At 37.3% G+C, this 17,967-nt stretch overlaps 1 protein-coding gene and 1 non-coding gene across 3 annotated transcripts in view; both read right to left on the reverse strand.

The window, feature by feature from the left end:
- The window catches only part of Ckap5 (cytoskeleton associated protein 5), a 93,497-nt gene that overhangs the window by 13,946 nt on the left and 61,584 nt on the right, over positions 1-17,967 (reverse strand). For both annotated transcript variants that reach the window (XM_028778514.1, XM_028778515.1), the window contains 11 exons: positions 15,839-16,033; positions 15,344-15,479; positions 12,833-12,921; positions 9,740-9,865; positions 7,798-7,947; positions 7,308-7,511; positions 6,986-7,121; positions 6,267-6,460; positions 3,213-3,385; positions 1,784-1,957; positions 1,439-1,559 (listed from right to left, as the gene is read on the reverse strand). In XM_028778514.1, coding sequence (XP_028634347.1) covers positions 1,439-1,559; positions 1,784-1,957; positions 3,213-3,385; positions 6,267-6,460; positions 6,986-7,121; positions 7,308-7,511; positions 7,798-7,947; positions 9,740-9,865; positions 12,833-12,921; positions 15,344-15,479; positions 15,839-16,033 — 1,698 coding nt within the window. The remainder of the gene's footprint in view (positions 1-1,438; positions 1,560-1,783; positions 1,958-3,212; positions 3,386-6,266; positions 6,461-6,985; positions 7,122-7,307; positions 7,512-7,797; positions 7,948-9,739; positions 9,866-12,832; positions 12,922-15,343; positions 15,480-15,838; positions 16,034-17,967) is intronic.
- On the reverse strand, positions 6,640-6,750 carry LOC114630412. The gene has a single exon (XR_003712819.1). It is a non-coding gene; the product is annotated as a small nucleolar RNA SNORD67 (small nucleolar RNA).

Genomic DNA, 17,967 nt, shown 5'->3' on the forward strand with positions numbered 1-17,967 from the left:
CCTTCCTTCCTTCCTTCCTTCCTTCCTTCCTTCCTTCCTTCCTTCCTTCCTTCCTTCCTTCCTTCCTTCCTTCTGAGACAGTGTTTCTTTGTGTGTCCTCCTGGGTGTCCTGGAACTCATACTGTAAACCAGTCTGGCCTTGAACTAAAAGAGATCTGCCTGCCTCTGCCTTACTAGTGCTGAGATTAAAGGTGTGTGCCACTATTGCCCAACAAACAGTGTATTTTAAATGTCATTACTAACACTTCATTATTCTTTTATGTAAATGTCTTGAATATATACTGCTATATTTATTTTTCTAATGTCACTGTTGATTACAGTTTAAAAAATTAATTTTGGTTTTTCGAGACAGGGTTTCTCTGTGTAGCCCTGGCTGCCCTGGAACTCACTCTGTAGACCAGGCTGGCCTCGAACTCAGAAATCTGCCTGTCTCTGCCTCCTAAGTGCTGGGATTAAAGATGTGCGCCACCACCACCCAGCGTTTTTTTTGTTTGTTTGTTTTTTGTTTTCTTTTTGTTTTTTTGGTTTTTTTTTGAAGAATGCTACAAATGAAATGACTGAGTGAATGTTTAGCAACAACTTAAAGGTAGATTTTCCCCAATATGGATGACTTGCCTTAATACCCAATGAAGTTTCTCCATGACTATGGAAAATCAGCCTAAAAATAGCATGGAGTCAGGGTGTCATTTAGAGTACACATGATCAAATATGACTCCCATTTTCTTTGTAATTTTTTTTTTTTTTTTAGTTAACCAGTCTATAGTCTATATAACCAATCTCCTATTTATGCCTTCAGCTCTTCTCTATTTTGATGTCCCTTTTTCTAGTTTGGATGATTCCTCATTCCGAGTCATTGTGCATGCTACTCGCTTTGCTTGGGGCCTTACACCACGACAGGGTGGCCCCCTGCACAAACATCCTTTTCTTGGGAACTGATGCTCTACTACATGTCACTGTTCTTTTATGAACACTTTCCTTGTAATCTACTGGACTTTTATCTCTTGGCTCTGAGCTAATGTGGTTCTTCACTAACAACCACTGTCACCACAGCAAATACAAACCTAGCTCTTCCCTACTTATATACATTTAAAACTGAACTGTTAGGGAAGGAAGCAGAAAATGGTTAAAAACACATAGCTTCTGGGGAGTGAAAAAACGGCTCATAAATAAGAACACTGGCTGTTCTTCCAGAGGACCTGGGTTTGATTCCTGGCACCCATATGGTAGTTCATTCACAATTGTCTGTAACTCTAGTTCTAGGGGATTTGATACAAATGATAACTGAGTGGTCCCTGTGTCCTTTTCTTTAAAAATCAGGATACTACTGGACACTGCCTGCATGCTTCACTACTGTTATTACACTAGTACATAATCCATTATTCTTCTAAGTCTCCACATAGATCAATGAAGTCTCTATTGTGGGAAGTATTCGCATTACCTGTGTCAGAGCTTGGATACTTGTGTTGATGTCACCACTGGCTACTTGGGAGATAATGAAATTGATTGTGGACGCTGTATTACTGTGCATGTCATCAAAATGTGGAGATACAGCCCGGATCCTAGACAACAGATCAAAAGGAAAAATTCAGTATGAATTACAAGTCATTTTAATGAGTGGGAATTATGCAATTCTCTACTAGATCAGGTTTTATTAAAGATGTCACTATTAGGTAGCAATCAGCTCTAAGAATTTTCAATGGCATACTTCCATAGTGGGCTCTTTTCAGGTATGCACTTTAATGATCACGAGCTGTTTGTATTTAAATGAAAAGGCTGAACTTACTTAGGTTCAGGAATAAGGACGGGTTCAAAAATGTCATCAAGTTTGTGCTGGACAAGCTCTGGCATTTCACAGCGGACTGTACCATTATCATTTTCAATCTCATCTAAATCCAGCTGGAATTCTCGACGAACCATCTGGGCTGCTTCAGGATGCCCACTCATGCTTCGAGCTTGACTAAAGGAAGCAAAAAGAGGCTACTGAACTAAAAGGGATTTCTTAACACAAAGACAATATTAGCACTGCTAGCTGCCTCAAAGCTTCAAGACAGATGTTCAACTTCTGGTTTCAGCCCCTCTGAAGGATTTAAGTTCATGAGTGTAGGAAAGTGCCTGAAGTAACAACACTGGTTCAAGATTATCCTAAGAGAGAGCGGGCAACTTTAATTTGTGCTTAGATTATTGGTTAAGTGTATTATCTCTAATTTTCAAAAGTCTTGCCGACAATCTTGAACTTCTATTCCACCTGGAGCAGAAAACATTTATATAGACTGAAAATCCACTATCAGCCAAAGTATTATTATTATTAGTGTAGATTGGATGTTCTCTACTCTCTCTGTGAAATTAACCAGTGTTTAAGTTCTGATCATAGGCAGATCTTATGATCTTATGCAGTTTTTTAGTACATTTTATACTTTGAAAGAAGTCACTCTTGATAGGACTAGGCCAGTATTATATAGTCATGCAAAATTTCAAAATTCAAATTGGTTAAAATTATATTTGCAGCACACAAAGTCCCAAACAGTGCTGTCTTGTTTGGAAGGCAGTATTTTAAGCCCATGGGCCAGTTCTGGGATGCATGCATCTCATTAGCCTTATCTTAGGAATAGGAAACTGGGTCTGCTGTGGTGGTGTACCCCTTTAATTCCAGCACTCTGGGAAGCAGAGACAGCTGAAACTCTATGAATTCAAGTGTAGCCTAGTTTACATGGTGAGCTCCAAGACAGCTAGGACTATGAGACTCTGTTTCAAAAAAACCAAAATAACAACAACAAAAAAACCAAAAACAAAAATAGGAACTTGAGTACAACCAAATATAAAGAAGACTTTCATGGGAGGCCTGATTTATGGCCTCTGCTGCCCTGTTGTAAAAGCTGATGACTCTCCAGAGGGGATGGAACCATGTCAGAAGTTAGAAAGATATAAGAGCCCTGCTAATGAGAAATTAGCAGGCAGTACTTACATCCTATAAGTGCGATACATAATTCTGTCCACGGAAAAGCAGTGAAAGAAGGCACAAGACCATTTAGAAGTGGTTTTGAGACAAAGACAATGAAGAATGAAAGATTAAACATTTGGTCATAAGACATTACCCTAGACACTCTGTCATGCATGATAATGACAAAAACTCAAGATTATGTTACAGACAAGCTCTTAGCACACAAAGCTAAATCCATAGATATGCTAGCAGATAACTATTTATATTCACATACTTAAGTTTGGAAGACATGTCCTCAGCTGGCCCCTTGCGGAGCATGTTGGCATTGGAGTTTATATTCTGTGTGCGCTGAGGTTTCTCATCAGCCTGTTTCACAGGTGCAGCAGAGGGTCTCTTTGCTGACCGCTTAATCCTCTCCTCAAGCATGCTCATGTCTTTCTCAGAAAGCTGTAAAAATTCAAACTATTAGCACACGAATTTACTAAAATACAAATCCTACTGGAGAATAATATCCAGAATTATCCACTGCAAACCTGGTAAGGTGATGCACACTTTTTTTTTTTTTTTCAGAGACAGGGTTTCTCTGTGTAGCCCTGGCTGTCCTGGAACTCACTCTGTAGACCAGGCTAGCCTCAAACTCTCGAACTCAGAAATCCACCTGCCTCTGCCTCCCAAGTGCCGGGATTAAAGGCGTGCGCCACCACTGCCCGGCAGGTGGTGCATACTTTTAATCCCAGTATTGGGAGGCAAAGGCAGAAAGGTTTCTCTGAGTTCAAGGACTGTTGGTCTACAAACCAGTCTGACTACAAATGGAATTCTAGGACATCCAAAGCTGTTATACGGAGAAACTCTATCTCAAAAAATTAACCATCCCAGCTTAAAAGAAGCCAGGCAGTGGTAGCACATGCCTTTGATCCTAGTTCTTGGGAGGCAAAGGTAGGTGGATCTCTGAGTTCAAGGCTAGCATAGACTACAGAGTGAGTTCCACGACAGGCAACTACACACAAATCCAGTCTTTTAAAAACAAAATTAACTCTCTCTCTCTCCCTCCCTCCCTCCCCCCCTCTCTTCCCCCTCCTTACTTTATTTTCACATAGAAAAAAAAAAATAAAGACGCTATTATGATAGACCAAATTTACTTTAAAATTTCGACATTAGGGGGCTGGACAGATGGCTCTATATTAAAAAGTATGTGTTACCTTTGCAAAGGACTTAGGTTCACTTACCAGCATCCACATGGTGCCTCATAATACATAACTCTAGTTTTTGTGTATTTTTGTTATTCGAGACAGGGTTTCTCTGTAGCTCTGGCTGTCCTGGAACTCACAGATCCTTTGCCCTCTGAGTGCTGGGATTAAAAGTGTGTATGCCACCATTGCCTTTTTTTAAAAAAAAAAAAGACATGGGTTCTCTGTGAAATAGCCCTGGGTGTCCTGGAACTCAGAGAGGTCTTCCTGCCTCTGCCTTCTGAGTACACCACTGCGTCCAGCTATAACTCCAGTTCTAGAGGTTCCATGCCTAATTCTAGCCTTTGCAGCACCAGGCACACATGTGGTACATATATGCACATATGTACATGCATCCAAAACACTCATATAAAAAAATCTTAAAAATAAACAAAGCCAACCAACTACATTACTTCTAAAAAGTGCTTCTTTCATTTATTTGGTGTGTGTGTCTGTGTGTGCATGTTGTGTTCACACAAGCACCACAATACTCATAAAAGTTATAGGAGAACTTGTGGGAGTTGATTCTTTCCTTTAAACATGTGGTTCCAGGGATGAAACTCAGGTACTCAGGCTTGATTGCAAAACAACTTTATCCATTGAATTATCTTGCTAGCTTTTATATCATTATATTATTAAGTCAACTACCGTTAATATCTACACAGCTATAATAACAACATATGAAAGAAAAGGATATAAAAGTAATAACTAATATTAATAACTATAATCAAAACACTAAAAACAGCATGATTGTTCAGTTGGTAGTATACTTGCCTAGTATGTACAAAGCCTCGGTTTGACACAACATCATATAAAACTGGACATAATTGCACATACTAGTAATTCTAGCACTCAGGATGTAGGGGTAGAATCAGAAATGTTCAAAGTCTTAGGCTAAGCATGGATGGTGGCTCACGACTTTAACCCTAGTACTAAGGAGTTGGGGGTGGGAGAAGAGGAGGATCTCTGTGAGTTCTAGGCCAGCCTGGTCAAAATAGCCAGCTCAAGAATTACTACAAAGAAGAGACCCTGCCTCAAAATAAATAAATACATAAATGAAAGAGAATAAACAAATAAACAAACAAACAAACAAACAAAAGAATTTCAAGATAATCACTGGCTACATAGTGAGTTTGAACCTGGTCTGACATATATCAAACTTAAAAAAAAATTTATTTAAAAAGGAAGAATAAAGAAGAAAAGGTAAGCCGGGCGGTGGTGGCGCACGCCTGCCTTTAATCCCAGCACTTGGGAGGCAGAGGCAGGCGGATTTCTGAGTTCAAGGCCAGCCTGGTCTACAGGGTGAGTTCCAGGACAGCCAGGGCTTCACAGAGAAACCCTGTCTCGAAAAACCAAACCAAAAAAAAAAAAAAAAGAAGAAGAAGGAGAAGGAGAAGAAGAAGAAGAAGAAGAAAAGGTAAAAAATTAATGATTTAGAGTAATTAATGAATGAACATTTTGTTGTTTAAAACAAATTGTGACTATAAGCACAATTTTTCACTTTTGGTCATCTGATAAAACAAAGTCTACTTGTTTTATGTTCTTCACTGGTGAGAGTATTTTATTAGAGAATGAAAATACAATTTACGTACAGTGCATTAAAATGGTGCTATTATAACTTTACCAGAGTAAAGAACTGAGGAAGAGGCACAATAATGACAGGCTTACAAGGAAGCAAGGAATCAAGAGGCAGAACTAAAGAACTAATGTGCCTGGAAAAGTGTCACATGGCTGAAGTTTGATCCCTGTATCCAACATTGTTTCCAAAAGGGTACTAATAACCAAGTGCACCAAAAACCATAGAGCAGATTGCCATGAAGTATTTAAAATCCAGAGTAGCTCAGATTTCTTAATTCAAAAATAGCTCTCATATCTTAAGTAAGCAGCTGTAAGTTAAAAAAAAAATTCTACTTAAACACAGCAAAGAGGTCCAACATCAATGAAAGTACCTGAAATATATATATACCTGGATCTCTTGACAGTTAAGCTTAATAACCAATGCAACTCCAGGAGAGTTGAGATGGCAGGAGACCCAATAACCAAGAAACCTTGGAACTCTTTTTACAATATACTGACAAGGCATGTAGAGAAATATCACTTACATTTCCAATCAGTTTGAACACCTGATCTCCATGCACATTGTACACTGTTACAATGGTGTTGAGGGCAGCATTCCGTACAGCATTGTCTCGGTCTCCTATGTGAATAGCTATCTCCTTTAAGGCTTTTCCTGGGGTTGGCTGACAAACATTCATACCATAGGACTCAATTAAGCAACCTAACTCTTCCAGGCACTCTATTGGGGAAGAAAGAACATATTAATGAAACCCAAAAACATGATATAGAAGCTTCTGCAACTTTTCTTTGGCACACAGGAAGTGCCAAATCTTATTCTGGGTCTTTATAGATTTTTCTTTCTTTTACACTGTCATATATGAAACAATGGTGTTATAAGTGTTCAGGACAGGATATGCCTGTGAGTCAGATGGCCCCTGTGCACTTGATTTTGTCACCAGGGTGGTACTGAGTGGTGCCTGTATCACCTGATACTATGGCTCCACCAGTGTGCAACTCATCACTCTCACAGTTTGAATAAGAAAACTGGAATCAACTACACAGACACTGAAGAAATTTCATTGCTCATTTATAAATGACTTATTGAGACTCACTTGTGCAAAGACTTGCACCTTAACTTCAATTTTAGGGGTTGTGGGGAGTGGGTTGGGACATATGTCTCAGTATAGAGAACATATGGGGCTCTGAACTCAGCTCTCAGCAACTCTAGAAAGAGAGATGGACACATATTGATGCTTTGCTTTACCTGCTCTCTGTTTAGAGTTTTTGGACTTCGTCCCTTCCATGATGAAGGGGAACATTTTGCTGGCTGGGTAGACAAGGCACATCCGGTTCAGGATAGCACGGACATCTTTACGAATGACATCCTTTGGTTCTCCAACCTGGTCAACAAGAAGTAACAGAGACCTTTTCTGAGTGCAATGGTTATTTCATGCATTACTGTATCTTGAAAGGATCTTGAGAGTGAATGAAAGGAGATACCATCATGCCATAAATGAAAGAATAAAAGTGTAAGAACCAAGGTTAGCTCAGAACTCAAGTAGCCTCCCAGGATGAGAACACATTACCTTGAGGATGAGATAGGGGATAAAGGAGGATGCTTCATTCTCAGTAAGATGATACTCTTCTTCACTCAGCAGGGTGAAGAGCAATTTTAAATATTCCAGTGCCTTCATTAGGACGCTTGTATTGGTGTCGAAAAACCGGAGGGTAAGCCATTTTAAGATAAGATCTAAGCAGCTGATCACACCGTCTTTTTCACTTTCCAAGTGCTTAAAATAAAAGTAAAAACCCCACAGGTAAGACTATATATAAATTTAAATTTTCACTAGGCATATATTTCTTAAATTGTAATGGTGCCCAAAAGAAAATGTAAGATTTTTAAACCTTCACCAGGATCCCCAAAATACACCATCATTTATTCTATCAAATGAAACAGCTCTACAGAGAACATAGTGTATTCTATGTCTTCCTCAAAGTATTCAAAGTTGTGACCAATTCTCAGCATTCCATATTTTCATATTCCTGAGACAGACATTTATCTATTTGAAGACTTACATCAACCATTACAGCCAGGGCTTTATTGTGATGCTGAAAATCTGAGTGAAACATTTCATCTTGTAACCATTTAGCCACACAGCTAGACATCTGAGTCTTCAGCTGTTCAATGTACTCATCACGTGGGGTAGTAAAATTCCACTTTAGCACCTGAGGGGGGAAAATAGAAAGGCACTGAGTACAGGAACTGAAGCAAAGTTGAGAGTCATCTGTCCAGCTGAAAGACTCAACTTCTGTGGTATCTTTGTGCTTCTGTTCTTCTTTTTCTTTTCTTTTTCCTTTCCTTTTCCTTTTTCCTTTTCTTCCCTTTTTCCCTTTTCTTCCCTTTTTTCCCCTTTTCCCTTTTTCCCCTTTTTCCCCTTTTCCCTTTTTTTCCCTTTCCCTCCCTCCCTCTCTCTCTCTCTCTCTCTCTCTTTCTCTCTCTCTCTTTCTTTCTTTCTTTCTCTTGTTGAGACAGGTACTATTTAGTACTCACTGGTCTGAATATGGCGAGCAGACTGGCCTTGAATTCATAGTAATCTTCCTGTCTTAGCCTGCTCAGTCTTTTTTTTTTTTTTAATATATATATATATAATCTTTTCTTTTTTTTCTACTCTTCATTTTTGTGTACGGGTGTTTTGATTGCATGTATAAGTTTGCCTATTACCTCCATGCCTGGTGCCTTTGAAGGCTAGAAGAAGGTACTGGACTCTTTGGAGCTGGATTTACAGCCACAGTTGTGAGCTACCATGTAGACACTAGGAATCAAATCCTACTGTTCTGTAGGAACAGCCAGTGCTCTTAATTGCTAAGCCACCTTTCTTGCTAGTTTCTTACATTTTTTGAGACAGTGTATTGCTCTGTAGACCAGGCTGGACTCAAAGTTGAGCTCCTGCTGATTAAGCCTCCAAATGCTGGGGCTGTAAACATGTACCATCCTGCTTGGCTCTAAGTACTTTTTAGTTAAATAAGATTCATTAGTAATTATTTATGAACATAAAATATAGCTCAAGGTGTTATACTTCTGAAATCCTGTAAGAAACCAATTTTGAGCAAATATTAATATAAAAAAATAAATGTTGATGACCATTTATTTATTTATTTTTAATCCTAGCACCATGGAAGCAGTCGGGGCTATATAATAAAATGTGTCACTAAAAATAATGAAAACAAAAAAAAGCATATAAATGCCATAATTGTGAGACATGGTAAACATTGTTGGCATAATTTTTTAGAAGGAAAACATGAGTTACATGAGTTTGTGATCCACCTGACATGTTGCTGGAAATCAAACTTAGGTCCTGTGCAAGAGCAGTATGTGCTCTTAAACTACTAAGGCTATCTCTTTAGACTCTGACACATGTTTGTGACAGCACAATTTGTAATTCTATGACTGTAATATTGTGATTTGACTAGAAGTAATCAAAATATGTATGTGTAATGTGCAAGTGTGTATTTGGAAACACATGCATATCCCTGAAAATAAATAATTTGTTTTGTTTTTGAGACAGGGTATATGTAGACCTGGTGGTCCAGGAACTCACTTATGTAGACCAGGCTGGTCTAGAATGGAAAGATCTGCCTGATCGGATTAAAGAGGAGGGAGTCAATAAGATCAAAGTAACTTTAAAATGGTCTTAACATTTAGAATTTTGCTGCTTCATATTCTTCAGTGTTGGGATTATATGTGCTAACAATTCCATATTGAAAAAACAAACAACAACAACAACAACAAAATCCCAACAACTTTTTAAATTTTTTTAAAGACAGCATCTCACTATATTTCCCTGGAGGGACTGCTATGTAGACCAGGCTAGCCTCAAACTTAAGAGGCCTGCATTCAAATTAATAGACATCTGCCTGCCTCTGTTGGTATTAAAGACTTATGCCACTACTTCTAGCCTAAAAAAACTTTTCTGATTAACAAAAACAAGCAAAAACTCCCAAAGATTCACTTCCTTACCTTTAATGCTTTCTCATCTCTCATCCTTTGCTCCTTTCCATTTGGAACAACAATAAAAATAGGCCCAGATTTGTCGTCATCTTCCTTTAAGGTGGTTTTGCTTGGCACTTTCTTCCCTTGTGCACTCTATAACCAGAGTTAAGAGAATATTGATTAGTTAGGCCACTTCTGATAAACAGATGCTACTGCCTAGCAAAAGAGCATCAAGCTGAGAAATCGCTGTTCAGAGACCTGCTGTGCAGACCAGATTCAACCTGACCACCTCAGCCTCTTTTGATTTTGATTACGTATGTGTACCATAAATGCTTTAAAATTATATTACACGACTTTTTATTAGTCATTGAGCAAGAAGGGCATATATATGTAAATGAATTGTTATTAACTCCAAATAGTCTAGGTCACCGACAGTTTTTATTGGGAAGTTTTCTTCCTTGAAATCTTAATATTATTTTTTTTTTTTTTCAAGATACGGATTCTTTGTGTAGCCTGGCTGTCCTGGAACTAGCCTGTAGACCAGCCTGGCCTCTAACTCAGAGATCTGCCTGTCTCTGCCTTCTGAGTGCTGGGATTAAAGAAAAGGTGTGTGTGGCCCACCACTGCCAGGCTTTTCAATGCTATTTATATATTTCATATCAATGCCATCTGAATGAACAGCACTTATACAGTTCACATCACTTAGTTGAAAAAGCTCTATTTTTCTCTATATATCTTTATTCTATCTCTACCATAGTGTAACTAAGATATTAAATGTTTCTAAAGAAAGTTGCTATAAACATTTTAAATATTTAGTTTTAAAAAACAATGGCTAAAAGACTTTTTACTAGATGAAAGAAAAATGAAGAATAGTACATATGCTTAAGATGAAAGTTAAATCTTATTATTCAAGTCATGTAGCAAAAACTAATTTTTCTAATTGCCCAGAATGTCTTTCTAAATACGGTATCATTCAGTCAAAATAAGTATGAGCTCATTTTGTATTTTATTATTACAAAATAAGTATGAGTCAAAATAAGTATGAAAGTGCTTTGTTAGGGGGTTGGAGAAATGGCTCAGCAGTTAAGAGCTCTGACTGTTCTTCCAGAGGTCCTGAGTTCAAGTCCCAGCAGCCTCATGGTGGCTCCCAACCATCTGTAATAGGATCTGATGCCCTCTTCTGGTGTGTCTGAAGACAGCTACAATAGAACTCATATAAATAAAACAAATAAATCTTTTTTTTTAAAAAAGTGCTTTGCAAACTTTTTTTAAAAAAAAATATGGAATTAATAATAGAGTAAAAAAATACTTCAAAGCACTTTTAATCAAAATATTAAAAAAAAAAGACAGGAAAGAACAACCTCACTATATAGTTTTGAAGATAATTACCCCATCAATTAACTCACAGAATTAAGAACATACTCATAAGGAAGAAAAAAGGGTAATTATAATCTTCCTTCTTTCCTTCACATGCACAGCAACACACACAACCTCATTCTGTACATTCTGAAGCTCAAGTTGGTTGGAAACTCAGTAGGTAGTACAGGAAGACACTGAACAACTGAACACTGAACAGTCTTCAGGCATGTTTGGAGTACTGAGATTACAGCATGAGCCACTATGTCCAGTTAATAATTATAGTATTTAGAAGAACACCTAGAAAACACCAACTCTATGATGAGTGTACAATAATAAATATGTTGAACAATCAAATTCCTAGTCACTTATACTCAACTACCGACAGGTTGTTTTCATTTAGATTTGCTATGAGAATTTCTTGTTTATTGTTAGATTTACTATAGTTTCTTAATTTTCCCTTTGTAAGTACTAAACAATAAGCAGTCTAAATACAGAGACTAGCTCTGTGTGTTGATGCAGAAACTGATGGTAATTTTGTTATCGTTCCAACATATAATTAAATAAAACCATTGCCTAGGGAGTATTAAAATGGGACATGTGAATATATTTAAGTCATGCAACTCCACATGGGTACTGAAATAATTGGTGGTCCAAGCCCCACTAGTGTAGAGACAAAAGGTATTGCTGTTTAGACTAATCAGAGTAGGGCTGGAGTATGGCTCAGCAATTAAGATCATTGACTGATCTTCCAGAGGACCCTGGTTGGGTCTCAACACCCACATGGTGGCTTACAGATTTCTGTGGTTCCCATTTCAGGGGACATCCTTTTCAGAACTTGACTAGTAATGCATACATGTGATACATAAACACACATACAAGCAAAAAACCCATACCAAAAAATAAGTCAATTTTAAGACCCAATTTTTATTATTTTTATTTTTTTAAAGATTAATTTTTATCTGTATGAGTGTTTTGCTTGCATGTATTTGTGTGCATGTGCACCACATGCATCTGGTACCAGTGGACATCAGTAGAGGGCACTAGATCCCTGGGACAGGAGCTACAGATGGTTATGAGCCAACATGTGAGTGCTGGAAATTGAAGTCAGGTTCTTTGCATGAGTGGCAAGTGCTCTGAACTGTTGATCCAATAATCCAATTCTTCAGCCTCCAATAAATGTAAAACAAAACAATAAAAAACAAAAAAACCCAACCAGCTGGAGTATCTTTATGCCTGAAGATCTAATTGAGCCATGTGAAGGAAGGTGATTATCTTCAAATACAGACTATTCTAAAGTGGTAATTTTTAACAGAGCTGACAGTGCATATGCTTTTTTTCCTTTATTTTTGAGACAGGATCTTACCACATAGACCAGGCTAGCCACAAACTTGCAGAGAGCTGTCTACCTCTGTGTCCCAGTGCTAGGATTAAATGAGTTTGCCACCATGTTATAGACAACTATTCTATTCTTTTCATAAGGAGAAATACTCAAGATTTCCATGACAGCATTTTGTAGAAACAGAATGACTGTTTTGGGATCTGAATAATAACAAGCTTTGTGTCTCAGTATATAAGTTTTATCTTGTGCAGGAAAAAATGAAACCAATCAAACAAACAAAAGACACAGAAACCTCAATGAATCCTTAATTTGATATTATCAAGAGCAGTGATATTCTATCACGTCTATGACCTTTTCTAACTGAGTCACTCAGTGTATAAATTAAGACAAAAGAACTACATAAATGTGCAGTATTAACATACCTTTGCTTTGGAAGAAACTCCTGGAGCTTTAGCCTTTTTCAGATCAGGCTTAGCTTCTATGGTACTGGAAACAGAATCTTCAACAGGCACTTTGAGGGGGGAGGGACATATACTGTGTTAAATTAATATAATTTACCCTAGATACATTAAACACATAATGATGATAAAAAAGACTTCTGTAGTCTTAATTTTTTCAATATATAAGGGATTTAAAGATTTTTTTTTTCCCTAGTCTTATTTTCTCTTCAAGTTTCTCTTTAAAGTCTGGGTAGAGTGGCACATGCCTACTGTTCTACCACTTAGGTACAGCCAGGGAAAGTGTTACAAGTTGGAAGATATGATCTACAAATAAGAAGAGGGAATAGGGGATCAAAACAAATGATGTATGGGAAAATATACAGAAACTTGCTACTTTATAAGCTAATTAAATTAAAAACAAAAGCAAATAAACAAAACACAAGACTGAGTACTCGGCACTGCTGAGTAAAGTTATTCTAGAAGCCACAAGATATTAGCCTAAAAATAAAACAAACAGGTAATTGGCATTGTTCTTGTTACCCACAACAGCCAGATGGCAAGATCTTATGGCTGAAAACCCCTTAGTATTCAGATACAAAAAATATAAAGACATCAAGCTGAAAGTGAGCTAGAAGTTTCCTATTCAGTAGTTAAGGGCATTAGCTGCTCTTTCTGAGGTCCTGAGTTCAATTCCCAACAACTACATGGTGGCTCACAACCATTTTTAATGTAATCTGATGTCCTCTTCTGGCATGCAGCCATAAATATGCAGCTAGAGCACTCATATACATAAAATAAAATTGGAAGTCAATAAGATCTCAAATAAATATTGAATATTCTCTATTATACGTGTGTGTATCTTTTAAACGATTTCCTTGTTCTAACACTTTGCTCTGTCCTTTCTAAAGAATAAATTACTCTAGCTTAACTAGAAATATTTTCTTTGTATTCTTTTTTTTTTTTTTTTTTTTGGTTTTTCGAGACAGGGTTTCTCTGTATAGCCGGGGCTGTCCTGGAACTCACTCTGTAGACCAGGCTGGCCTCGAACTCAGAAATCCGCCTGCCTCTGCCTCCCGAGTGCTGGGATTAAAGGCGTGCGCCACCACCGCCCGGCTTTTCTTTGTATTCTAATGTGTATCTCCTAGTTTCAATTTTTTTCATGAAATATATCCCAATTTATCATCCTGGCACAAATAAAGCATTGAATTGTATAGTATCGGCCATTCACTTTTCATATCAGAAAAAAGACATTTTGCTGGGTGTTGTGGCACACGCCTACAATCCCAGCACTGATGAGAGGTAGGCAGATCTCTGAGTTCTAGGCCAGCCTGATCTACATACTGAGTTTTAAGACAGTCAAGGGTTTTATATATAGATTCAAAGAAATTTAAAAGCTGGGCAGTGATGGTGTATGCCTTTAATCCCAGCATTTAGGAAGCAGAAGTAAGCAAATCAAATAGTTAAATAATTAAACAAATAATTTTAAAAAAAGGAAAAAAATTTCAAATAACTTGAAAAAAAGTCTTTTTAAGCATGTTACAAAATTAGTTCATAGTTTGTCTCTAGTTTAACAATATTTAAACTGCAATTTTGAAATTATTTTATAAATAACAGGTAACAGTACTTTTTGCCACATTAATACTTCTTTAAAAGTAGGGGCTATCATTGAAATTAACTTCTAAATAAGAGTCCAATAAATATTAAATCTGAGTATACACATGGATACAAGTGTTGGATAATGTAAAATTTCTAACTTCATAGCAAGTTCTATACCATTAATCAGAAGAAAATTGCTTTGATAAAGCAAGAAGTCTAGAAATCAAGTGACTATAGACTATATATTATCAACACCCCCCTCCCTACTCCCAACCAAGACAGGGTCTCACTATGTAGCTCTGGCTGACCCTGAACTCACTCTGTAGACCAGGCTGGCCTCACACTCAAGAGATCCATCTGCCTTTGCCTCCCAAGTGCTGAGTGCACAACCACTGCCTGACTATTATTGACTTTTAATATCAGGATTATCAGATAGATTTTTATTAAAAAATGTAGGGGTTCAGATATAGGTCAGTAGCGGGTTAAGAGCTCAGCATGAGTCCTAAGTATTATCAGTGTTATGCAGTCACATGTTACTAAGCAGAATTTCAGGCAGGTTCAAGTACTGGCTATTTGACCTTGTGAAAATCACTAACCTCCCTGGTTTTATGTTGTTAAAGTAGGTTAAGCTAGATGTTACCAACTCCTCTTCTAACTAGAATGTCCAATGATAGAAAATAGCTGTGGAAACCTTAAAAACAGCACGGAATAATTCTTGAAAGCAGTATTTGAATTACTACATCTTTGTGGCATTAAAAAATAATGATCACATCTTTAGTACATACTGTGACATCAGTACTTGGCAAACATTTGGAGGAAGAGGTGAGGAAATACAATGAAAAGGTTATCAGGCTGGCTGTAATGTGAGTTCCTTCAGGTCACTGTCAAAGTTGTTACCTGGTATAGGCTGGGTTTTGGCTGGAGCCGACCCTCCCATTGGTTTGGACGTTGCCTTAGCAGGTGCAGCAGGCTTGGATGGCATGTTAGCTTTGGCCTTTTCTAGCATGGCCAAGACTTGATCTTTAGAAGTTGGCTATAAGGACAAAGCAAATGAAAGTTGACATAAACATTACATTAATACTGAGATTACCACAAGTCTGCTACCAAAAATGCTTGAGCTCCTACTTTTGATTCACCAATGAAGTAAAGGTGGCAGCACAAAGCACAAAAGAAGTAACATACATTATGAAGTCACATTTGAGTAACTACCATTCTAGAAGGTAATAATTTCCACTACTGTACGTCACCAAACTACACTGCTAAAATTGTATTTTGCTTTCATTAGAATTGCAGATTGCATCCCATGGTAGGTGGCATCTTTTGCCTACAATAAATTAATGTTTAATATTTTCTAATACCTTTTAACACTATTTGTCTAATAAAAACTAGTACCTTTAGTTTCCCAGTAGCCTTAGCCATTTTTTCATATCCTAAATGCATCATAAAGAATGGCAATGCATCTTGGGCCTTCTTCCGTACATCTCCATTTCGATCTTCTAGACAGGAATACAGATGAGGAACACAAAGGATAAGATCTGTGGGAGTGAAACGAAGTGTAGGTAGTTTCTCTGCCAGCCATCCCAGAAGCTGCCAGAAGAAAAAAAGAAAAAAAAAAGACTAGTCAAATATTTTAAGTGAGTAATTACTATGATTGATGTCAGGCTTAATGATTTTTATTAGTCCCAAACGCTGAATTATTTTTTTCTTCAGCATTAGGAATAGAACCCAGAGTTGGTGCATACAATGCACACATTATACCATTGGGCTATACTCCCACCCTTGAACTAGATTTGTTTAAAAATTTATTTATTGGAGGTGGATGTGTCTATGTGGCTAGAAGATGATTTGTGGAGTCCCTTCTTTACTTCAATTTATGAAAACCAGGGGATCAAACACCAGCCATCAAATTTTGAGGGTAAGCATTCTATTCACTGAGCCATCATTCTGGTTCTGGCTTTTAGTTTTGTTTCTTGGAGATGGAGACCCAGGTTGGCCTCTAACTCCTAAGTAGCCAAAGATGATCTTACATTTCATTTTTAATTTATTATTATTTTTTAATTGTGAGACAGTATCTCTACATAGTCTTCCCTGACCTGAAACTATGTACACTGACCTCTGATAGACCTACCTGCCTCTGCCTCCCTTGCAATGGGATTATAGATGTGTACCACTACACCTTCAACTTTTTTTTTTTAAGACATGATTTGTCTTTGTAGCCATGGCTGTCCTGAAACTTCCTCTGTAGAAGGTTCTCCCACCCAAGTGCTAGGATTAAAGGCATGCACCACCAATGCCCAGAAATTAGGACTATTTTTTACTTAAACAATTCTGATTCTTGTGTAATGATACCCTACTGCAGTTTTTCTATTCCTTTCTTTCTTTCTTTTTTTTTAATAGCCCAGGTTCCCTCAAGCTCATAGCAATCCTCCTGAATCCTAGTCTGTGTATACCACCATGCTTCATTTTAGGTCAATTTTAACATAACATTTCTATGACAAGTAATAATGTTATTCTCAAGACCTTATTTGCTTAAGAAAAATGTCTATTCATAATGTTTTGTCATTTTCAAATTAGGTATTCTTATATCTGTTCAGAATCTGCTGCTGTTAGGGGTTTCAGGCTGACCTCTTAACTCATAATTTTTCTGCCTCAGACTCTTGAATGTTGGGATTATAGGAATGTATAGCCACACTCAGTTTGCTATTTAGTTTTGAATTCTTTATATATCCTAGATACTAGCTCTTTATTGGAGTATGCAAATATTTACCCCAATCTTATGACTGCTTCTTTGAGTGTCTTTTGCAGAGTAAGGATATTTACATTTTCTGCAGTATAGGAAAACATGTTGACTTTGTATCTTTCAAAATTAGTGAACTCAGCCGGGCGGTGGTGGCACACGCCTTTAATCCCAGCACTTGGGAGGCAGAGGCAGATAGATTTCTGAGTTCAAGGCCAGCCTGGTCCACAGAGTGAGTTCCAGGACAGCCAGGGCTACACAGAGAAACCCTGTCTTGAAAAAACAAAACAAAACAAAACAACAAAATTAGTGAACTCACTGATTATTCACGGAAATTATGTGTAGATTTTCTGGTTTTACCACTGTAAAGAGTTATGTTATCTGCATACTCCATATGAGATGGTATTATTACTATTTTTCTTTTTTGGAGACAGAGTTTCTCTTTGTATCCCTCCTTGTCCTGGAACTCACGCTGAAGGCTGGCTGGGAACTCAGAATTTTAAAGGATGTGTGCCACCACATCCAACCTCATGTAGTTAGTTCTTAATTACTAATAAGCTAAGAATTTTCATCATGAGTATTATATTTTAACAAATGACTATTTAAAATCAGTTAAATAAAAAAAAAATCTGTTAGCTTGAAGGATTACATTGATTTCTGAATGCTGAACTCTATTTTTATAATCTGACTAAAATCTGATTTTTGCCATCTAAGGGTTCAACAGAGCAGAAAACTATGTACTATGCAAACACACAAAAAAGGGAATCCTTAAAAAGTTTTTTGT

Source organism: Grammomys surdaster, unplaced genomic scaffold (assembly GCF_004785775.1).
Source record: "Grammomys surdaster isolate TR1022 unplaced genomic scaffold, NIH_TR_1.0 338, whole genome shotgun sequence".
NCBI lineage: Eukaryota > Metazoa > Chordata > Mammalia > Rodentia > Muridae > Grammomys > Grammomys surdaster.